The sequence below is a fragment of the Capra hircus genome, chromosome 7 (genome assembly GCF_001704415.2).
Source record: "Capra hircus breed San Clemente chromosome 7, ASM170441v1, whole genome shotgun sequence".
In the NCBI taxonomy this organism is placed as follows: domain Eukaryota; kingdom Metazoa; phylum Chordata; class Mammalia; order Artiodactyla; family Bovidae; genus Capra; species Capra hircus.
This window is the reverse complement of record NC_030814.1, coordinates 58,837,282-58,862,139: the sequence shown is the minus strand read 5'-3', so window position 1 is coordinate 58,862,139 and position 24,858 is coordinate 58,837,282. Positions and strand designations below refer to the sequence as shown.

Sequence of the window (24,858 nt, the reverse complement as noted above, 5' to 3'; positions counted from 1 at the left end):
ATGAGTACTCATATGATATTCTTTGCATACATATACATACATACTTTTTGCAAAATAAAGATTGTACTCTTAAATCTTGTGGTTTTCATTGAATTTTATGACTTGTGCCATTAAACATGCTTCAAAAGTATTATTCTTAATGACTGCATAGCGGTCCATCCTGTGAATGTACAAAATGTACTTAACAAATCCCCTATTGTTTTTTTCTTGTCATTTTTGGAATTAGTTAATGCTGCAGTGAACATCCCTGCGCATTTTTTTCTAGCATTCAGATAACTTTTTAAAGATGGAAGTGTTATTCGCTCAGTCGTGTCAGACTCTGCGATCCCATGGACTGCAGACCCCCAGGCTCCTCTGTCCATGGGATTTCCCAGGCAAGAATACTGGAGGGGCTTGCCGTTTGCTTTTTCGGAGTATCTTCCTGACCCAGGGATTGAACTGAGGTCTCCCGCATTGCGGGTGGATTCTTTTCTTTTTTTGACTGTGCTGGGTCTTTGATGCTGTACAGGCTTTTCTCCAGTTGTGGTGAGCTGGGTCTACTCGCTAGTTGCTGCGGGCTCAGATTTCTCATTGTGGTGGCTTCTTTTGTTGTGGAGCATGGGCTCTAGAGCGCGCAGCTTCCATTGTTGTTGCTTGCATGCTCTAGAGCACCGGCTCTAGTTAGTTGTGGCGAAAGGGCTTAGTTGCTCTGCGGCATGTGGGATCTTCCCAGACCAGGGATTAAAGCCCTATTTCCAGCACTGGCAGGCAGATTCTATACCACTGAGCCACCAGGGAAGCCCAGGTAGATTCTTAGAGATTTCTTTAAATGAAATTACTGGATCGGAGAAGTGCTTTTTAAAGCATTTTGATTCATTTTTCCAAATTGCTTCCCAAAAAGGTTGTACATATTTTATTTGGTAAGAAAATTTAGAATTAATTTAAAATGATAGGATTACATGTTTATTTTTATAAGTTAATTTTACTTATGCTATTCATTCAACAAAGTTGTATTGAATAACTACCATATACAAGATACTCATAGGCTCAGAGGATAGAGCAGTGAACAAATGGCTATGATTCCTAACCTAATAAAGTTTTCCTGCCTAGAGTACTTAAGATATTTGACAGTGGATTAAATATTATTTTCTTTAGTGTAAGAGTCAGAATTGACTATATTGATTGGAAAAGAGGAGAAACTATACCTCAATGACCTGTTTATGCTATCTAGTCTTTTTACTATCTAGTCCTGTATATGTCTTCCTAGGGGCTGTGTTGATGTACTTGTTTCATTTAAAAAATGCTGCTTTTCAGGCTCTGTGGTGGGCACAGAAGATTCATTGCTCTCCAGGAAACTTGAAGCTGGTGTGTCTGAAGATAAGCAGATAGTCAGGAGGCTCCCTAAAAGTCCCTCCCCATAATCTCCTGTTTTTGCAGTAATTTATTTGGTTGTGTTTAAATTCCAAATCAGAAGTCCTATGACCTTCAATTATAGTATTCGAACTATATTAAGATCAGCTTTATGAATATTACATCTTTAATTCATAAACAGGTTGAATCATTTATTTTGGACCAAGAAGATTTGGATAACCCAGTGCTTAAAACAACATCAGAGATATTCTTATCAAGCACTGCAGAAGGAGCAGACTTACGCACTGTGGATCCAGAGACACAGGCACGACTAGAAGCCTTGCTGGAAGCAGCAGGTACTTTCTTTTTTCTTTTCTCTTTCTCATCTCTTTAAAAGACTCCAGAGAACTCCCTGGTGGTCATGGTTGGGACTCCACACTTCTACTGCCAAGGGCCTGGATTCCATTCCTGGTGGGGGAACTAAGATCCTGTGAGCAGCAAAAAAAAAAAAAAAAAAAAAGACTCCATCTCTATTCAAAGTTATACAAGATTATCACCAAATTATATACTATATAAAGTTTGAAGTCTGTAAAACGGTTTTTTTAAAATTTCCTAAAGAAGATTTTCACATTTTATGTTTAAAAAATTCTTGCTTGAAAGTTCTCAATGAGTGATTTCTAGGCTCAGCACTAACATTTTTTAAAATTGAAGTATAGTTGATTTACAGTGTTATGTTAATTTCAGGTATACAGCAAAGTGATTCAGTCATATATATATGTGTTCTTGTCCATTATGGTTTACTGCATGACACTGAATATAGTTCTCTGCTATACAATAACACTAGCATTTTTAAAGTATTAGATAAGTAGCTAGTTATTAAGGAAAACTTATTACCAGTTATATTGTAAAATTAAAATGTATGAGATAAATTGAATCCATCAAATTATGAGTCTTTTAGCTGATTTAGGGAACTGTACATACGATTACTGACTTTAGTCTATAACTTAATTGTAGATTGCTTTTTTTTACATTTTAATAAAAATTGAACACAAAATTGGACCAGAATTTACCAAACTGTCAATTTCTTGTTTTGAAGCAACAGAAAAGAAAACTCTGTGATAAGCATGCTTTCTCAAAGTAATATATACTTCCATAATAAATAACTATTTTATATTCTAAAACCTTCTCACAATTTGCCTAACAAAATTTCCATCACACCGTAATGAAAGCCTTTCATTTCCTAAAATTGTTTTAAGAGGGAAGTTATCTTTTTCTAATCTTTGTATATTACTTTTGAGATATGTTTACTTTGTATGATATTCCCTTCTTTTATTGTTGTTCAGTTGCTCAGTTGTGTCTGACTCTGCGACCCCATGGACTGCAGCACTCTAGGCTTCCATGTCCTTCACTATCTCCTGGAGGTTGCTCAGACTCTTGTCCACTGAGTCGATGATGCTATCCAATCTCATCCCTAGATTTATTCATTTAATGTAAATACATGTGTACATTACACATGCATAAGAATTTAATCTAGAAGAATTGACAGGTGTTTTTTCCTTTTCTTTTGGCTCCAGTGTCTTTGTTGTGTCTCCTAGGCTTTTCATTGCTGCATAGGGGCTTCTGTCTTGTTGTGAAACAAGGGCTCTAGAGTACCTGGGCTCAATAGTTGTGGTACCCTACATGTGGGATCTTAGTCCCCCCGCCAGGGATCAAACTCTCATCTCCTGCGTTGTAAGGCAGATTCTTAACTGCTAGATCATCAGGGAAGTCCCTATCAAATGTTTTTTAAAATATACTTTGGAAGCCCTGTCTAAGTCAGTTGCTTAATGAATACTTTCTTTTTGTGCATTAGTATTTTCATTTGTTTTTTTGGACATTGCATGAGCCTATAACATTTAAGAGGAATTTTTAGACTTACGTTTGTTTTCAATTATGAGAATGTGTTAAATATTACTAGACTTCTAAAGATAGATTTTTTCTTTATAAATATATTAAAATTTTTTTTTATTTTTTAATAAAAGATAATTGCTTCACAGATTTTGTAAACATCAACATGAATCAGTCATAGGTATACATGTGTCCCCTCCCTCTTGAACCTCCCTCTCATTTCTCTCCCCATCCCACCCCTCTAGGTTGATATAGAGCCCCTGTTTGAATTCCCTGAGACATACAGCAAATTACCATTGGCTATGTATTTTAAATATGGTAATATAAGTTTCCATGTTACTCTCTCCATGCATCCCACCTTCTCCTTCCTCCCCCAACCCTATGTCAATAAGTCTGTTCTCTATGTCTGTTTCTCCATTGCTGCCCTCCAAATAAATTCATCTGTACCATCTTTCTAGATTCCATATATATGTGTTAATATAAGACATTCATTTTTCTCTTCCTGACTTACTTCACTCTGTATAATAGGCTCTATGTTCATCCACCTCATTAGAACTGACTCAGATGTGTTCCTTTTCATGGCCAAGTAATATTCCACTGTGTATATGTACCACAACTTCTTTATCCATTTATCTGTCAATGGACATCTAGGTTGCTTCCATGTTCTCACTGTTGTACATAGTGCTTCAGTGAACACTGGGACACATGTTTCTTTTTCAATTTTGGTTTCCTCAGGGCATGCCTAGAAGTGGGATTGCTCAGTCATATGGTGGTTTTATCCCTAGTTTTTAAGGAATCTCCATACTGTCTTTCATAGTGGCTGAATCAATTTGCATTCCCACCAACGTTGCAAGAGGGTTCCCTTTTCTCCACACTCTCTCCAGCATTTATTGTATGTAGACTTTTTGATGATGGCCATTCTGACCAGTGTGAGGTGATATCTCATTGTAATTTTGATTTACATTTCTCTAATAATGAGCGATGTTGAGCATCTTTTCATGTGTTTGTTAGCCGTCTACCTGTGTATCTTCTTTGGAGAAATGTCTGTTGAGGTCTTTTTCCTACTTTTTGATTGGGTTGTTTTTTTTCTGGTATTGAGTTGTATGAGCTGCTCGTATATTTTTGAAATCAATCCTTTATCAGTTGTTGCATTTGCTATTATTTTCTTTCAGTCTAAGTATGTCTTTTCACCTTGTTTATAGTTTCCTTTGCTGTACAGAAGCTTTTAAGTTTAATTAGGTCCCACTTGATGACTTTTGTTTTTATTTCCATTACTCTAGGAGGTGGGTCAGAGACTCTTGCTTTGATTTATATCATCAAATGATCTGCCTGTGTTTTCCTCTAAGAGTTTTATAGTTTCTGGTCTTACATGTAGATCTAAAATTATGAAATGCTTCATAAATTTGCATGTCATCCTTGCACAAGGGCCATGCTAATTTTTTTGGTATTGTTCCAATTTTAGTGTATGTGCTGCTGAAGTGAGCACTAAAGACAGAATTCTTGACACTATTTTAACTGAAAAAAAAAGTTGAGAATATTTTTTACTTTAAGCTTCTTTGAGAATTAAGGCCATTTCAAGAAGAATTTTTAAAAATTCTTTTCTAAATTATAAATGTAATATGTAATACAAAATCACATGGACCAGACACTTGTATAACTCAATGAAACTATGAGCCATGCTGTATAGGGTTACCCAGGACAGATGGGTCATGGTGGAGAGTTCTGACAAAATGTGTTCCACTGGAGAAGGGAATGGCAAACCACTTCAGTAGTCTTGCCTTGAGGACCTCATGAACAGTATGAAAAGGCAAAAATATAGAACTCCCCAGGTCGGTAGGTGCCCAATATGCTACTGGAGATCAGCGTAGAAATAACTCCAGAAAGAATGAAGAGATGGAGCCAGAGTAAAAACAACACCCAGTTGTGGATGTGACAGGTGATGGAAGCAAGTTCTGATGCTGTAAAGAGCAGTATTGCATAGGAACCTGGAATGTTAGGTCCATGAATCAAGGCAAATTAGAAATGGTCAAACAGGAGATGGCAAGAGTGAACGTTGACATTTTAGGAATCAGAGAACTAAAATGGACTGGAATGGGTGAATTTAACTCAGATGACCATTATATCTACTACTGTGGTCAAGAACCCCTTAGAAGATTAGAGTAGCCATCATAGTCCAAAAAAGAGTCCAAAATATAGTACTTGGATGCAATCTCAAAAACGACACAATGATCTCTGTTAGTTTCCAAGGCAAACCATTCAGTATCACGGTAATCCAAGTCTATACCCCAACCAGTAACACTGAAGAAGCTGAAGTTGAATGGTTCTATGAAGACCTACAAGATGTTCTAGAACTCACACCCAAAAAAGATGTCCTTTTCTTTATAGGGGACTGGAATGCAAAAGTAGGAAGTCAAGAAACACCTGGAGTAACAGGCATATTTGGCTTTGGAGTACAGAATGAAGTAGGAAAAAGGCTAATAGAATTTTGCCAAGAGAACGCACTGGTCATAGCAAACACCCTCTTCCAACAACACAAGAGAAGACTCTACACATGGACATCATCAGATGGTCAATACCGAAATCAGATTGATTGTATTCTTTGTAGCCAAAGATGGAGAAGCTCTATACAGTCAGCAAAAACAAGACTGGGAGCTAGCTGACTGTGGCTCAGATCATGAACTCTTTATTGCCCAATTCAGACTTAAATTGAAGAAAGTAGGGAAAACCACGAGACCATTCAGGTTTGACCTAAATCAAATCCCTAATGATTATACAGTAGAAGTGAGAAATAGATTTAAGGGACTAGATCTGATAGACAGAGTGCCTGATGAACTATGGACGGAGGTTCGTGACATTGTGCAGGAGACAGGGATCAAGACCATCCCCAAGAAAAAGAAATGCAGAAAAGCAAAGTGTCTGTCTTAGGAGGCCTTACCAATAGCTGTGAAAAGAAGAGAAGTGAAATACAAAGTATCTTAAGGAAAGATATACCCGTTTGAATGCAGAGTTCCAAAGAGTAGCAAGGAGAGATAGGAAAGCCTTCCTCAGTGATCAGTGCAAAGAAATAGAGGAAAACAATAGAATGGGAAAGACTAGAGATCTCTTCAAGAAAATTAGAGATACTAATGGAACATTTCATGCAAAGATGGGCTCAGTAAAGGGCAGAAATGGTATGGACCTAACAGAAGCAGAAGATGTTAAGAAGAGATGGCAAGAAAACACAGAAAAACTGTACAAAAAAGATGTTCATGGCCCAGATAATCATGATGGTGTGACCATTCATCTAGAGCCAGACATCCTGAAATGTGAAGTCAAGTGGGCCTTAGAAAGCATCACTACGAACAAAGCTAGTGGAGGTGATGGAATTCCAGTTGAGCTATTTCAAATCCTAAAAGATGATGCTGTGACAGTGCTGCACTCAATATGCCAGCAAATTTGGAAAACTCAGCAGTGGCCACAGGACTGGAAAAGGTCAGTTTTCATTCTAGTCCCAAAGAAAGGCAATGCCAAAGAATGCTCAAACTACCACACAATTGCCCTCATCTCACAGGCTAGTAAAGTAACGCTCAAAATTCTCCAAGCCAGGCTTCAGCAATATGTGAACCGTGAACTTCAAGGTGGAACCAGAGATCAAATTGCCAACATCTGCTGGATCATGGAAAAAGCAAGAGAGTTCCAGAAAAACATCTATTTCTGCTTTATTGACTATGCCAAAACCTTTGACTGTGTGGATCACAATAAACCATGGGAGATTCTGAAAGAGATGGGAATACCAGACAACCTGACCTGCCTCTTGAGAAATCTGTATGCAGGTGAGGAAGCAACAGTTAGAGCTGCACATGGAATAACAGACTGGTTCCGAATAGGAAAAGGAGTACGTCAAGGCTGTATATTGTCACCCTGCTTATTTAACTTATATGCAGAGTACATCGTGAGAAACGCTGGGCTGGAGGAAGCACAAGCTGGAATCAAGATTGTTGAGAGAAATGTCAGTAACCTCAGATATGCAGATGACACCATCCTTATGGCAGAAAGTGAAGAACTAAAGAGAATCTTTGATGAAAGAGGAGAGTGAAAATTGTGGATTAAAGCTCAACATTCAGAAAACGAAGATCATGGCATCTGGTCCCATCACTTCATGGGAAATAGATGGGGAAACAGTGGAAACAGTGTCAGACTTTATTTTTCTGGGCTCCAGAATCACTGCAGATGGTGATTGCAGCAATGAAATTAAAAGACACTCCTTGGAAGGAAAATTATGACCAATCTAGACAGCATATTAAAAAGCAGAGACATTCCTTTGCCAACAAAGGTCCATCTAGTCAAGGCTATGGTTTTGCCAGCGGTCATGTATGGATGTGAAAGTTGGACTGTGAAGAAAGCTGAGTGCCAAAGAATTGATGCTTTTGAACTGTGGTGTTGGAGAAGACTCTTGAGAGTCCCTTGGACTGCAAGGAGATCCAACCAGTCCATCCTAAGGGAAATCAGTCCTGAATATTCATTGGAAGGACTGATGTTGAAGCTGAAACTCTTAATACTTTGGCCACCTGATGTGAAGAGCTAAGTCATTCGAAAAGACCCTGATGCTGGGAAAGATTGAAGGCAGGAGGAGAAGGGGAAGACAAAGGATGAGGTGGTTGGATGGCATCACCAACTCAATGGACATGAGTTTGAGTAAAGTCTGGCAGTTGGTGATGGGCAGGGAGGCCTGGCGTGCTGCATGGGGTTGCAAAGAGTAGGACACGACTGAACAACTGAACTGACTGAAAACAGAATGAGATGTATTAATTTGATTGAAAAGTTTTATATATACTTGTCAGTATTTACATATACTTTCAGACTTTTACTTGTAGTTTTATAAATATACATGTATATTTGAATATACATGGTTTTTTTTAAGTTAAATAGGTTCATATTAACAAATTATAATTTTCCTTTTTCACTTTCCTTTTTTGGACTTCCCTGTTGGCTCAGATGGTAAAGTGTCTGCCTACAATGCAGGAGACCCGGGTTTGATCCTTGGGTCAGGAAGATCCCCTGGAGAAGGAAATGGCAACCCACTCCAGTATTCTTGCCTGGAAAATCCCGTGGACAGAGGAGGCTGGTAGGCTATAGTCCATGGGGTCACAAATAGTCAGACATGGCTGAGTGACTTCACTTTTTTTCAGTTAATTTATTGTGTTCATCCTTCTATAACATGATATGTTGATATTTTTAGGTTATTTCCAATTTTTTTATATCACAAATACTTCTATAGTTTATATCCATATATATCTATAACTTTTCTTGCTTGTGTAAGTATATTCATAGGACACAGTTTTAGAAAGTGATACTGCTAGGTCAGAGGATATTTTTGCATTCAAAATTTTGATAACATTTATCAATAGAAATGTCAACTTTATGTCAGTATACCCTCCTATCAGCTGTTTGAAAGGGCCTCACACCTTTGTTCTCTTGGACAATTTCATAGTTTGTGTTCAGTAGTTCTTTATAAATGATGTAAATTAATTGTGTGTTTATTTTCCAGTTTTTATTTTGCCTTAATTTTATTTATGGTGCTTTTAATTATATAGAAATGTTTATTGAAAATAAACATGTTTAATATCACATTTACAAATTTTTTACTTTATAGCTTTCATGATTTGGTCTCATGCTTAGAAAATCCTCCTTAACATCAGCAATAGAAGAATACCTACATAGTATAATAGTACTTTTCAGATTTCATTTAAGTCTACCAGGTTTTTATTTTTGTCAATGGTATGAATTTGAGATCTTACATAATTTTCAAATAGCCAACTTCTGAACAGTGTTTAGGAAATAAGCTCTCTTATCTCCATTGATTTGAAGTGTCACCTTTGTCATATATTGAGTTCACAAATAATCCAGGATCTTGGGGGCTCTATTATATATCCTTGATAGAATTATTTTTCTGTGCAGGTGTCATACTATCATACTGTTTTAATTGGAGAGCATCACAATGTCTATTTTTTCTCTTATTGTGCAATTTTTCCCTTTTTTTCTATAAATTTTTATTGGCTATTTTCCTCTCATTTTCAGCAATAACAGGTGGTGATATTATCAACAAAATTTTCTGTTACTGACTCCTCACTGAATGTAGAGAAAAAGATTTATTGGCAGCCTAGAGCAACCAGATTGTGAGCTCTGTAAGGACATGAGCTAGGTTTTAATCCTTTCTGTCTGGTACATTTAAAAGCACATAATAAATGTAAAATATGATAATTTATTTTAATTTACCATGTTTACCCAGAAAATGGTTCTAGGTGGCTATTCAATCAAAGGAAGAAACTGTTGGATTGTTTGTTGTAATATTAAAGAATATCTCCTTCATTACTACTAAAAATATCAATAGATAGTTAGGATCTTATACTTTAGATCTGATGCTGTAATTATACTTTGGTAGAAATCTCATCCATTTTTTTACAGTAAGCATTAAGTTATATTTGGAGTTAGGTAGAGGACAAATTAGTGTTATGTGAATTGTAAAGATGAAAAGACTAAAACATAGGTAGTTATGAATGGCCTTTTGACGTTAGTGGCAAAATTGAAATTGTCAGCCTTACACATGCATTTTGCCCTAGATAATAGTGTTTAGAAATGTAATTACAATTTATGCTTCTTCTTTCCCTGCACCATCTAATTGATACACACTGAAGGAATTGGCAAATTGTCAACTGCTGATGGTAAAGCCTTTGCAGATCCTGAGGTACTCCGAAGACTGACATCCTCAGTAAGTTGTGCACTGGATGAAGCTGCCGCTGCACTGACACGGATGAGGGCGGAAAACAGTCACAATGCAGGACAAGTTGACACGTACGTGTTTAATGACTTCTGCTGAGTATTCAATTCTGTATCTGATTTTCATTTCTAATGAAGTTACTTACTCCAAAGGTTATAGTTGAAACTCTAAACTGACCGCCTGAGTAATAATAAATGAAATGGATTGCTAATGCAGTAATCTAGGTCCTTGCTACTCAAATATGGTGCTTGGAACTAGCAGCATCAGCATAACCTGAGAACTTATTAGAAATGTAGAATTTCAGACCCCGCTTGGATCTACTGAATCAGAATCTTCATTTTAACAAGGAACATGGGATGTTTGTATGCACATAAAGTTAGAGACTCACAGATTTTGTTAGTCATTCTGCAATAAAAATTTTATTCAGATTTTCATCTTTTATTACCTCTACTCACCTCACTATTACTGAGTAAAATTTTAAATTTAAAATAAATATGTCTTTGGGAATCATAACATTAGTTTAAAAACTTGTGCATCTAATGCTTTATACAGTTTATTTAAAACTTAATATGACATGACAATATGTTAGGACATTTTGAAAGATAAAAATGACAGCTGTTTTCACATTTACTTATTGCTTTCTAGCTCGGTCCACATACATGAAAAATTAGTATGCAAATAAGTGTTAATATCAGCATTTTTCTTTGTATGACTAACTGTATATATTTAATACAAATCATTATCATAGGACCTTGAGTTTCTCTGTGTTGGTTTGTTTTCAGTCGCAGTCTGGCAGAAGCTTGTTCTGATGGGGATGTGAATGCTGTTCGTAAACTGCTAGATGAAGGCAGAAGTGTAAATGAACATACTGAAGAAGGAGAAAGCCTGCTGTGTTTGGCTTGTTCAGCTGGGTATTATGAATTAGCACAAGTAAGCAGAAGTAATTTTTAGTGATCAGAAGTGTGGAAGATTTTGATGTTTTATTTATTTTTATCATTAATAAAAAATCATTATTAGAGACCAGGGTCTTTCCTTTTTGGCAGTAGGCTAAATAGAAACTGATACATAATTAATTTTTGTTTTCTGTGCATGCAACTTGGCATGGTCCATTTTTTCTGCCACTTTCAAAAATAGTCCTAATGAATGAGAGACACATAGGGTAAAAAAGGAAAGGAAAATAAACCACAGAGAGATAATATTAATAATAGTAAATTTTAAACTTGCCATTAGAAATAATATACAATTATAATGAAAAATGTTGATTTACTTTCATTCCATCTGGATTATCCCAATTCTTTTTAGTTTTTTTTTTTTTTTCTGTTAGAGCAATATTGGGAAATAGCCATGTGTTTACCAGTTAGTTTTTGTGTTGTGACTAGGTTTGCTGTTACCTTGCTAGATAATCCTAAGCATAATACAATTTTTTTGACAGTGGCAGTTAAATTTTATAATTGGATGGTTATATGATTACCTATTTTACTTAAAGATAATATGTAATGGTATTGTAAAATATAAAGTCTAACCAATGTTTTGAGCAGTGAACACTAGCATATTTTCCCCAAAGGTGATTATTTTTATTTTTACTTGTCTCTATTCTAAAAGAGTACCTTCCCAGATTCAGTATATTACCTAGAGTACTATTAATTGTAAGAATTGACATTTTCTCTCCGTGTGCCTATGTGTTTTAAAGGTATTGCTTGCTATGCATGCTAATGTTGAAGACAGAGGGAATAAAGGAGATATAACTCCCCTGATGGCAGCATCCAGTGGAGGTTATTTAGATATTGTGAAATTGTTACTTCTTCATGATGCAGATGTCAACTCACAGTCTGCAACAGGTATGTCGAAAGTGATGAGTTCATTTGAAGAAAATAAATTGATATGAGTAACTATAACCTGAGAGATAAAAAATTTGATTCCTAGGGATAGTTGGTTGTAAATATACAGAAAAATCGTAGCCATTGTTTAGAATCTCTGAGTAAAATATAGATTAACTTGTTATCTTCAGAAGTCTTTGAAATACTCTTACATTCTGTTTGATCAGGATTGACAGTTTTTCTTCTGGGGACAATTTCTTTGCCACAATGATATATAATGTTTAAAGAGACAAATTTATGAACTGTATCTTTCACAATTCTTTGTCTCATTTAAATACCAACTGCCTTGTATATATTAACCTGAGAGTCAAAACCTTATAGAGTTTTTATGTCAAGTGTACAGAATGCATTTACTAATAAGGTATTTTCCTGGCAACATGAAAGCTACTCTAGTAAGGTTCTTTATAACTCTTGGTCATATGTCTTGAGTTACAGTAAATATGCATTTAGTAATGAGATTCCTAAATCTCAAGCAAGCATATGGTTTAAAAAACAGTTTCAATAATGAAAGCATATCAGTGTTCCATTAAGTGACATTTGAGTATATGTTAGCATACTTAAATAAATGTTAAATGCAACTTGCTGCTTGCTGCTGAGTCACTTCAGTCATGTCCGACTCTGTGCGACCCCATATACGGCAGCCCACCAGGCTCCCCAGTCCCTGGGATTCTCCAGGCAAGGACACTGGAGTGGGTTGCCATTTCCTTCTCCAATGCAACCTAACTTATTTTTAAATGACCAGGACTTCTTAGAAGGGATTGTAGGTCACTTTGCTGACCACTTTGCCATGGTTGTAGTAAAAGTAATATCCTTAATGTCTGAGACTGTTAAAACAGTTGAATTCTGAACAACTTTGGCTTTAAAATGATAGTTTTCTTGCTGAACCTTTAAAACAGTGTTCTTCAGTGTCATACTATTGGGTAGTTAAACCATTTCCCTACTCCCTTTAATAATAAAAGTCCTTAAAACAAATCAAGAAAGAAATAAGTGGCAGATCAAAGACTAATGACCTTTTAAATAAATTTTTATTTTGAAGGAGTTAAGCTGAGGGAGATTTATTTTTGTCTCCTTGGGTCTTATAAATGTAGACTAAACATATATTTCAGAAAGAAAATGTATGTAGAACAATGAATTGTCTTATGAATAAATGTAAAAGGTAAAGGAAGTAAAAGAAAATTAAGAAATGAATACACGTAGAAAATGTTAAGTGTTTCTAAGTTGTATAGTGTTGTAAGAAAAAACAATACTTTGAGTGATGTATTAGAATATTTTATTTTAAAATATATTGAAGTAATTTTTCAAGATGACAATCTTATTTTACAAGCTAAGGAAATATGAAGAGAGGTAAATTGGCCCATTTTTAATAAACCTTTTAATTAGTGATAAAATTCAGATGATGCTTCTAACCAACCCAATGAAAAGCTTGAGATAATAATTCTAGTGGTTTATGTAAGGTAACTGAAGTAATAGAACTAGAGCAGTAGTATAATAGGAATTGTATCAGTTTTATCATAATTTTTAATTTCTTTTTGTTAGGCAACACTGCATTAACTTATGCCTGTGCTGGAGGATTTGTTGATATTGTGAAAGTGCTACTTAATGAAGGAGCAAATATAGAAGATCATAATGAAAATGGACACACCCCCTTAATGGAAGCAGCCAGTGCAGGTCATGTGGAAGTTGCAAGAGTTCTTCTAGATCATGGGGCAGGCATCAACACTCACTCTAATGAATTCAAAGAAAGTGCTCTTACACTTGCATGCTACAAAGGTACTCTATAAATGTATATGTGTTTATAGAGTTTTTTATAGTAGCTTTGAATATTTAAATATTTGGATACTGTGTATGAGTTAATTTTTTATTGTTTATACTTTCCCTGTGCTATAAAATTATCTAGCTTCTAAGACATTATATAGAAAGTCCATTTTAGCCTGTATTTCCTATAGTATAGTTTCATAGTATATGTTTTCTTATTATTTTAATTCAAAATTTACTCAACTAGCTGTAAAGTCAACCAGAATTCTTAGCACAGACTTAGAGGGTTTCCATTCTTTAATAACTTTTGTTTTATATGATTTTTCCAATCTTTATTTCAAAAATAATACACACTCAAATAATAATAGTCACATGATATATAAATCCTAAAAAACAGAATAGTGTAAAGAAATTTTACAATGACATATAATGTTACCATCTAAATATTTAAAAAGCATATAAACAATATTTTAGTATAGTTACTTCCAGTGTGTTTTTTAGGTATATTTATAAACAGTATACACACTTGACTCTTACAACATGGGTTTGAATTGCAGAGGTTCACTTACATATGGATTTTTTTCAATAAATATGTACTGTAGTACTAAACAGTTCAAAGCTGGTTGAATCCTCGGATATGGAACCATGGATACAGAGGGCCAACTGTGATGTGGATTTTTGACTGTACCCTAACCCTCCACATTGTCCACAGGTCAAAATGTATATATACATTTTAAAAACTAAATGGTCATACTCTAACACTGTTTTATAGTCTGCTTATTTTATTTAGCAATATATCACAAACACTTCCCCATCTCAATAAGTACTTTTGTAGTACAACTTTTGATATTCACATGGTATTTCACTATTTTAATTAGAAGTAGATTTGGCTGCTTTCGTTACAAAACCTAAATTAATAATGATTTGAACAAAAGAGAAACTTATTCTCATTTATATAAAACAATTCCAGGAATTCTCTGACAGTCCAGTGGTTAGGACTCCATGCTTCACTGCTGAATGCCAAGTTCGATCCCTGGTGGGAGAGCTAGGATCCTGCAAGTGGCGTGGATTAAAAAAAATTTTTTTAAGGTACAAAAATAGGCTATCTAGAACTAGAAAGGCAGTTCGTTTTTATTAAGATATGAGCATTCTGGTTTTCTGCTCCACCATCCTAGTATGTGGTTTCTATTTTCAAGGTTACCTATTATCTATGCTCAAAGATGGTAGCTAGGGCTCCAGCAATCCATATTCTAGGAAGGATGCAGGGGGTAAGGGCAAAATGAGGAATGCCTTCCAACTTAGTAAGCTACCTTTAAGGAGTCTTCCTAGAAGTTCTGCCTTGTAAGTCCCTCCTACATCTCATTGGCTACACATAGCAGCAAGAGAGACTAGAAAATGTAGTCTTTTAGTCAGGCATGTTGCCACTGAGATGAAATCAGGATGAAAATGAAAGAATGGATATTGGGTAGGGAATTAGCAATCTCTGCCAAATACATCAAATGGATGCACCATAACTGCCTATTGTTGGACACTTGAATTGTTCCCAGTTTTTCACTATTATTAAAAACACTGTGATAACATCCTTGTGCAGACATCTTTGCCTAATCTCTGATTATTTCCTTAGGATAAATTCCTGGAAGTGGAATTGCTGGGTCAAAGGGTATGGACATTTTTAAGGCTTTTGATACATATTGCCAAATTGCCTTCTAGAAAGGTTGAACCAATTTACACTCCCACCAGCAGTGTTTGAGAGTGCCCTTTACCCCACCCTACACCCTCACCAACACTGGGTATTATCATTCTTTTTAATATTTGCCATTTTGATAGTAAAAAATGGTGTCTCATTTTAATTTGCATTTGTTTAGTAGGAAGGTTTAATATATTTTTCATCAGTTTAATATTCATTTTCATTTCTTTTTTTTGAATTGCCATTTCATGTCCTTCATCCATTTTTCTACTGGAGTGTTTGTCTTTTTCTTATTGACTATTAAGGCTTTTTATATACTAAATGTGTCAAGAAGGTTGAAATTATTTTAAATGGAGTTTTCTGTGCCTGCTCATTGCCACAGTGAGTTTATGGTTATTATTTAAGGCTTTTTTTCTGAAAAATATGATCCAAACATACTTTACTTGGCATTCTGTTTTATTTCAGTGTTTTGATTTATAGTTTATATAGATTAAATCAAAGTATAAGTATTACCATTTTATTGCCTTACCTAGCTTGAATTAATGTGCTTTGGACTAATTTGATCTTTAAAACCTAGATAAGACCTTGATGAGAGCCTGCTTACTATTTTGGATTGGCTTTGTAGAATTGTTGTTGATTTGTTGAATGCAAAATAAGTTATCTTATAAGTTTTTGTATAGACATCTGAAAGAAAAATATTTCCCATTTTAATACTTATATATTAAATTGATAGTTCTTGAGAAATATAGTTTTAAAATTTGTTTTTTTCTTTTTTTAAGGCCATTTGGACATGGTTCGCTTTCTGCTTGATGCTGGTGCAGATCAAGAGCACAAAACAGATGAGATGCACACTGCCTTAATGGAGGCTTGCATGGTAATTTTAAATTGCATTTGAGATTATATGGGACGAAAGAGTCATATGTATTTAAGCCTTTAAGAATTATTTCTAGTTTTTGGAAAAATTATTATGAGATGGTGAGGAATCTGAAAGTTTTGTACTTTATTAGAGGCTGAAGGGGGTGTGTGCAGTGTTTAGCTTTTCATAGTAAATCTATTGATGTAGGAAATCATATGAAAGGCAGGCTTAGCTATGTTATTTCCAGCACATTCATGTACTTTTATTTTCTTTCCAGCTTTTTCATCATAGTAAAATACACATATCAGAACTCTAATTAAGAGGATTACCACCACCATACTGTTTTCTCTGGAAGTATAGCTTCTAGAGAAACGTCTATTCAAATCCTTTGCCCATTCTTGAATTAGCTTGTTTTTTGTTGATGAATATTAGAAGTTCTTTATATTGTCTGGATCTTAATTCCTTATCAGATATATGATAAGTATTTTCTCTCATTTCATGGACTGCCCTTTTACTCTGTTCATAGTGTCCTTCTGTGCACAAAAGTTGTGCTTCTGTTGGTTTGTTTTTCAAAAGTCCATTTCATCTATTTTTTTTGTTGTTTCTTATGCCTTTGATACCATATCCAAGAAGTCATTGCCAAATCCAGTTTCATGAAGCATTAGTCCTATGTTTTCTTCTAAAAGTTTTATAGTTTTAGTTCTTTTATTTAGGTTTTTAATCCATTTTGAGTAAATTTATATATGATATTAGGTTAAGTGTTAAATTTCATGCTTAGGCATGTGACTATCTGGTTTTCCCAGCATCGAAGTTAGAAAGACTGACTTTTCCCATTTGAATCATCTTGACATTCTTATCAAAAATTATTTGACTATACATGCAAGGTTTATTTCTAGTCTGTCTATTCTGTTTCATTGGCCTCTATGTTTGTCTTTAAGTCAGAACCACAAAGTTGTAATTATTGTAGCTTTGTTTAAGTTTTGACATCAGGAAGTATGAGTCCTCTAGCTTTGTTTTTCTTTTTCAAGTTGGTTTTGGCTATTCAGGCTTCCTTTAGATTGCATATGAACTTAATGATGAGCCTTCAATTTTTGGTTTCACTGATTTTCCTCTGTTTTTCTATTCTTTTAAAATTTTATTTATTTTTGGCTGTGCTGAGTATTCACTGCTGCACACAGGCAGTATAGTAGTTGTTTTGAAGTTCTTTTATCTTGTATATCTGATTCAATTCTGGGTCAATTTTTATTGTTTTATGTCTTGAGGTCAATTACCTTTTCTTGCTTCTTGATATGTCTAATTGTTTTTTATTGGAAGTCATATGCTGTAGATGATCCCTTTTCAAGGCTCTGGATTATCCTGTCCTTCTTTTAAGACTATTAAATTCTGTTCTGTCAGGTACTTAAATTACCAGTGAATCACCCTGATTCTATTGAGGCTTGATTTCAGCATCACTTTTACTCCTAGGTCCTTAACTCTTTGGTCCTAGAGATGTTCTCTCTTTGTTTAGGCTTTATTTCCTTGGGCCATGATTTGGAAGATGCCTAAAGAGAAAAAGTTAGAGTGAATGTAGCACTTATCTCATGTGCTTCCTTCTTTCAGTGATTATAACTCTAACCCTAGCTTGGTTGCTGTCCAGTGCCTCTAACAGTTTTATCCCAATTTTTATAGTTTATGATAGGAGGGTAAGGCCAATCGCAGCTACTGCTCAATGGCTAAGACTGAATTCTTAGAATTAAAAAAAAATTAATAATGATATTAGGCCTTTAAGAGTAGATTATTCTTTTATTTATTTATTTATTTATTTTTGGTTGCTCTGGGTCTTCAGCGCTGCACGGGCTTTTTCTCTAGTTGAGGTGAGTAGGAGCTACTCTGTAGTTGCAGTGCATGGGCTTCTCATTGTCGTGGCTTCTCTTGTTGCAGAACGTGGGCTCTAGGGCACGCTGGCTTCAGTACTTGTGGCTCCTCGGCTCTAGAGCACAAGCTCAGTAGTTGTGGCACACGGCCTTATTTGCTCTGTGGCATGTGGGATCTTCCCAGACTAGGGATCAAACCCATGTCTGCTGCTTTGGCAGGTGGATTCTTTACCACTGAGCCATCAAGGAAGCCCAAGAGTTGATTGTTCTTAGTACATTATTAGATGCCCAGGGGCCTGGGGGAGGTTACAGGAGGAATGAGGACTTAGTGTTTAATGGGGACAGAATTTCATTTTAGGAAATTGAAAAATTTGGGAGATGGATGATGATGACAGTTGCATAACAATGTGAATGTATTTAGTGCTGCTGAACTGTGCAGTTAAATATGGTCAAATTTTTTTTGTTTAAAAAGTGGATGATTCTTTTTAAATTTTATTTTCATATTCTTTTTTCCTTTGTTAGAAATAATACTGTTCATTAATATTTTAAAAGTTCTTAGCACAATTTCTCTGTTAAGGTCTGTACTCTAGATATGTTAGCAGAATATACAAAGAATCTTCAAAAATTAAATTCATACAAAACAGTTTCTTGGGAACCTAAAGAAGCTGGGTGCAATAGTAGTTCCCTGATTTGTGGGCACTTATAAACCCTGATTTTCTTTTAAATTAGGTATATATTTCAGATGCTAAATAACTCAATATAGGAATTTGGTAAAAATGTGTTTTATTTTAATGTGAAGTATTTGTTCATATTAAAGCTAAAGTGATTATAACTAACTTATACAGTTAAGTATAATAAAACTCTAGATAGATACTGAAACCTAATATTTAAGGTTTCTTTCATTAGTTCTTCAGTAGAAGAGTTTCCCAACCTTATAAAACCGTATTTTTCTACTCTGTTTACTTTTCATTAGCAATATTTGGGTCATTTTTTAAAAATAAAGAACAACATACCAGCTCTATCTTTATTTGCCACAGGAGTTAAGACCCATAAAATTTTGAAGCAAAGAATTTGAAACTAAAGAAATGTATTTATGATGATAAAGGGGTAGAATGGATACCTCCATGAGAATATTTTGTTAATTGCCTATCTATGCAGATAGGCTCATGGTAAAATTATTTACAAGTGAGTAATTTTTTCATCTTTGTAAAATTCTTTGCCTTATTACAACAAACTAGTGATGAGAAAAAATATAAGATAGTATCAGTCCACAGGGATTTACCTTGGTGATATAATCCCAAGTGATAATGACTTCACAGAATTTGTTGTTACTTTTTCTCAGTCTTTGTTTCTTAAATAGATCTAACACAATCTCTACACTTAAACATGACGCTTAAGTTTGAGGCTATAGCTATATTTGACCCTGGCTGTAGTATAAATAGTAATTATTTTATTTTGAGTTACTGATGACTATGGATTTAATAGTTTTTTGAACTTAAGAGAATGTAGAAATTAAAAATTATTTGAAATTATAACTGTATGTACCAAGTCTGATTCTTACGGAAAATTTTGGGCTTACTCTAAAGTAAGGTAAAATAATTTTAATGGACTTTTGATAAGACAGATTTCAAAACTTCTCAGATGGGTATGATAATACATATGCATCTAAGCTGCCTCTCCTTTTCTTCCCTCCTGTCTTTCCACAATCTGTTGCTTTTCTTCTCCCACTTAAAAAATATCAAGACAAAAATTCCTTTCTTCTTGTTTTACTTCTGAAAATCTGCAGGATGGACATGTAGAGGTAGCACGTTTGCTTTTGGATAGTGGTGCTCAAGTGAATATGCCTGCAGATTCATTCGAGTCGCCGTTAACTCTGGCTGCCTGTGGAGGACATGTTGAATTGGCAGCTCTGCTTATTGAAAGGGGAGCAAATCTTGAAGAAGTTAATGATGAAGGATATACTCCTTTGATGGAAGCTGCTCGGGAGGGACATGAAGAGATGGTGGCACTACTCTTGGCACAAGGTAAAATAGTTCTACTTCTTTAATTAAAAAAACCAATTTCCTTTGAATTTTTGTGTCAGTATCACTGAAGTTTATTACAACTAAGATATTGTTTGCATTGATGATAAAATAAGTTTTCAACACCCTGGGTAGAACACCAGAAACAGAAAAAATAAGAGATAATTATCAGAAATCAGAACACTTTATTGTAAATGTTTTGTAACTATAGTTTTATCTATTTTTATGATTTCCCCAGGAGCAAATATAAATGCTCAGACAGAAGAAACCCAAGAAACTGCTCTGACGTTGGCTTGCTGTGGAGGTTTTTCTGAAGTTGCAGACTTCCTGATTAAGGCAGGGGCTGACATAGAACTCGGCTGCTCCACACCTCTGATGGAGGCTTCTCAGGAAGGACACCTGGAGTTGGTTAAATACTTACTGGCTGCTGGTATGTGGCTTTTAAAACGCCTTTTAGAGAAAGAATTTTATATTGCTTTCATAACTTTAACAATTAACTCTATTTTTTTCATTTCTACAAAGGTTGAAAAACAGCTCCATAATTTAACTCTCGTCTTAGGCTTTTTAATCTCCAAAAATGTCTTAAAAAAAAAAAGTTTTATAAAGTAGTTAATGTTTGCTTAGTGATGGTAAGACTTCCCATTGACCTTCTCTTTCCATTGAATGATTTGTAGTTTCTGAAGGGGAGAAATTAACTCCTTCTATAGTCTTTCAGTTAGAGAATATAGGGATGACATAGAGGTTATAATTTGATAACCTCTGTAACTTTTGATAATGTCATTTCTTGACATTTCTTACTTATCAAAAAAAAAAGAATGAATGAAAAAGTGGAAATTTTTTTTGGGTGGAAATATTTGGTCTTTATATAAAATAATTTGTGCTTTATATATTGTGAAGCAGTAGTAAGAAATCAGTGTTTTTACATATAGTTTTCTTGATAGAGCAAGTTAAGAATATATCAAAAAATTGATCCAGGCAGATATAAGCCTTTATATTTCCTTTGAAAGTAATATAGATTTTTTTAATCCATGTCTAATAAATTGTTTAAAACTTGATGTGTAAGGAAATTAATGTATAAAGGGAAATGAAATATTAGCAAAATTTTATTGATCCTTTTTGGGCTTTTACTGTTAATTTGATTATAACCAGCAACAATTTTTCCTTGGAATTATTATTAAAGTAATTTATTAATCCAGATCATTAATGGCGTGAATGATTGTTTAGATTTTGAACCGTTGCACAAATCAACCATATAAGCTGACCTCTTCCTTGGCTCAAAAATTATTATTTGCTATAAATAGTATATGTAGGTATATTATTCAGTTACTAGTCTCTCATTATTTTCTATAATTGTCTGTGTCCTATTCAAGAGTCTTTCTTCACCAGTCTTCATTCTTCCCACGTCCCTCTAAGTAGTCGTGGTATTGTTAAGGGACTTTTAAAAAAAGGAATAAATAATGTTAACTAAGAAATCACTGGATATCAGACATTTTGCTCAGCTCATGTGTTCTCTCTATTAATTACCATTGGCCAATGGTCTATTAAGAAGAAGTACACACATCTTACAGATACAGAAACTAATGTACAATCATGTTTCATAGCTTCTCTAAGCAAATCAAGCTAATAAGTGACAGGGCCAATATTCAAACTTAGAGCTCCTGACACTGTCTTTTCTCTCATGTCACCATTAATTCTCACATTTAGCTACTTTTGCTAATTTGAAGTGGGTAGTTTATGAAACTGTCTCGTGGCTTGAGAATCACTTTTTATGTAATCATATGTAATCATAAAAAGTATTCATAAAATTGTCTCAGGAGAAACTAAAACTACTGCCAGTATGATTTCTGAAAATTGATATTTTTTGTATTTTTTGTTTTCGCATCTCTTTTATTTCTTAGAGTATATCTTACTGGGGATATATAGAAAGACTGTTATAGTTTTTAGTTGTTTGGTATAATTTCTTTATGGCTAAAAGCATTTTTTTCAAAGCATTTTTAAAGGAAAATTAGGATTCTTAAAATATATTCTGATGCTTTCACATTTAGAGTTTATGAGTTTCACCAACTTATAAAATCAAATTATCTAATATAATTTTAAAATTCACAGAATAAATGTGTAATTTTTTTTGCTTGCCAGGTGCTAATGTTCATGCTACAACAGCAACAGGAGACACGGCTTTAACCTACGCTTGTGAAAATGGACACACAGATGTTGCAGATGTTTTACTTCAAGCAGGGGCCGATTTAGTAAGAGATTTTTAATTTCATATATTTTTGTATGAATGTTAATTCCTTTATTTTTAACATTTAGAAAACACCAGTAAAGCAGATCAATAGTTAACATGCTTTATATAAAATAACTTGAAAATCTGGCTACTTGTTCTTAGTTGTTTCATTTATTAAATGTATTTGAAAATAATTTTTAAAAGGGCATACTGTTTTTTTCTAGGTAAAACCATTTATTTCTTTCTTCCTCTCACCCCAGTCCCATTTAACATTCCTGAACCTTTTAAACTGCCCTGTATGGATATATAAATGCAATGATATGTTTATAGAATAGAATAACCTTTCAAATCACTGAGTGATTTTATGTTTTTCTAATTAGTTAGACATTTAAAATAAAACTACTGTCATCTTCCTAACAACATTATTAGAGCATTTCATTCTTTTTCTGTTCTTTTAATATCTTCTATTTTGGCTTTTTAAAGTTTCAAATTAGATGGCAGGTTCATAAGTGTAATAATCTTTAAAACAATGGAAAATTGTAAAATAATATCCTCTTGAAGAAGGTTTGTGCTTCTTGCTGAAATGTTTGCTTTTTGTGAGAGTATTTTAAACTGCTTTCTGGAGTTTCTTCCACAATTCCTTTATTTATTTCTTAAAAATCTATGTGAGGCACACATAGTTATAAATGTTGTAGACAATCAACTTTACTAATTTCCCTCATATAGAGAAAACTTCCTAAGTATTGTCTTTTAATCCATTTCTTGTAACAGCAGTTCCTCCCAGAATCCCTCAGAACATTGTGGAAAATAATTACTAACTAAAATAAGAATATAGTGTAATTATGCTATTTGTTTATCATGATTTCTACTACTACTAAATATGGTAATGATAACACTAGCATTCATTCTCATTAATGAGGTTCTGCCAGTTAGAATTTCTAAGAGGTGTAATTTTTGTGTTTGAAAATTATAACAGGTATGTTAAATAGATCTTAATCTTCTGCTTTGGGTCATCTATAAAAATTAAGAATTGAAGTATTTGATCACTTGAAATAAATAGGATAGAGCATAAAATCTTAGATACTGTAAGCAAATATAATATTCTTATCCTCTGAATTCTTATAAAATTCATTGTTCTTCCATTTTTCCATAGCAAAGTCACTTCCTTAACTTATTTACTAGGAGTTCTTCTAAACATATTAAATAGAAAAAAGAAAAATTACCTATTAAATGCAGTATAAAGTATAGCAAAACTTACTGATTTTAAAAATTTGTTATGAAATATTTTTAAATGTCTTATAGTCTTCTGTAATTAGGTCAGTTGCTTGTGATGAAAGTTCCTTAGAAGAATTTCATTAAACAAGCAGATAGATTTTCATTTGTCATATTGTTTTACATTCTAAATATAAGATTAAAGATGGCTTAGATACATATTTATCTTAAGTACAGAGCTCATGCTGTTATTCTAACATAATTGTTTTCTATTTTGTAAACCATCTTTGTATTCATATTTATATATAACTATAATTAAATTATTTCCAGCTGTATGTTCTATCATAATCTTTTCCTTATTGCTACATATTCTCTATGTTTGTAACTTGTCCATAATATTCCATCAATTTGATGAGCCATCATCATTCATTTATTATTGAACTTTTACTTTTTATATCTCACTGTTGTAAATTATTAGATCTAATAATTGCATGTATATAACTTTTTCCTTTTTTCTACTTTTGAATTATTTCATATATAATTTTCCATTGGAAAAAAAAAAGATTCCTGTTTCCTGCTTTTGCTGTCTAGGGAAAGATATTTCAATTTTAATGTTATTTTCCTGATTGTAAAAAGCAATTCTTGTTCTTTATAGAAAATGTGGAAAGTGTGGAAAAGTATAGTTAGTTTGATATTTTAAACCTATAAATAATTTCCAGATTTACTATAAGCCAGAGGTGAGCAATGAACGACCTACTGAAAAACAAGAAGTGCAGGCAGATCAGTCCTTGAATCCTGAGGAAAAAATGACTGATAATTCTTGTTAACTGGACCTAAAAAGGCAGCATCTTTCTTGTCCTTTGTTCTTTTCTGTCATCTCCTAATGTCTGTTTAGGACTGTGGGTTGGAATTGGAAAAACTCTATGCTCCCATTGCATAGAGTAAGTTGTTTAACATTTCTGGATCCCGTAGATGTGTTCTCGATGTCTAGGTTTGGTAGTTCTTTAAGGTAAATAGTTGTTTTTTGAGAATCTTCATTTTGTGGGTAATTATTTTAACCTTCAGTTTTAAATAAGAACTCACAAGTCAGTCTTTGAAACACAATCTGGACTAACCTCATGTTTTCTTAGATTTTTAGAGCTTAACTTTTGCCACAATTCAAGGCTTTGTTATTATTTTTTTAAAGGAGCTTAAAAGCTGTTGTCTCTCATTCTTTAAAATATTCTGTACTAGAATCAGGATGTTAATTATAGTTTCATAAAAATGTAATACAACAATTTGAATTCCTTTTATTGTTTTCTGAGATGAAACTAAGAGTTTTTAAGGCTTTTCATTCTACTTGTGTAGGAGGTATACTTTAGAACTTAGTTTTAAAGGAAATCTAGACAGTTTCTTATTTA

At 33.8% G+C, this 24,858-nt stretch overlaps 1 protein-coding gene across 5 annotated transcripts in view; it reads left to right on the top strand.

Moving 5' to 3' along the window:
* LOC102175120 (ankyrin repeat and KH domain-containing protein 1) overlaps nucleotides 1-24,858 on the top strand; it is a 107,708-nt gene that overhangs the window by 27,608 nt on the left and 55,242 nt on the right. For 4 of the 5 annotated variants that reach the window (XM_018050277.1, XM_018050276.1, XM_018050275.1 and 1 more), the window contains exons 2-10: nucleotides 1,532-1,685; nucleotides 9,891-10,047; nucleotides 10,756-10,903; nucleotides 11,664-11,811; nucleotides 13,387-13,620; nucleotides 16,072-16,166; nucleotides 19,788-20,025; nucleotides 20,261-20,452; nucleotides 22,159-22,268. In XM_018050277.1, the coding sequence (XP_017905766.1) occupies nucleotides 1,532-1,685; nucleotides 9,891-10,047; nucleotides 10,756-10,903; nucleotides 11,664-11,811; nucleotides 13,387-13,620; nucleotides 16,072-16,166; nucleotides 19,788-20,025; nucleotides 20,261-20,452; nucleotides 22,159-22,268 (1,476 nt within the window). The remainder of the gene's footprint in view (nucleotides 1-1,531; nucleotides 1,686-9,890; nucleotides 10,048-10,755; nucleotides 10,904-11,663; nucleotides 11,812-13,386; nucleotides 13,621-16,071; nucleotides 16,167-19,787; nucleotides 20,026-20,260; nucleotides 20,453-22,158; nucleotides 22,269-24,858) is intronic. The other variant, XM_018050278.1, reaches the window with a different exon arrangement.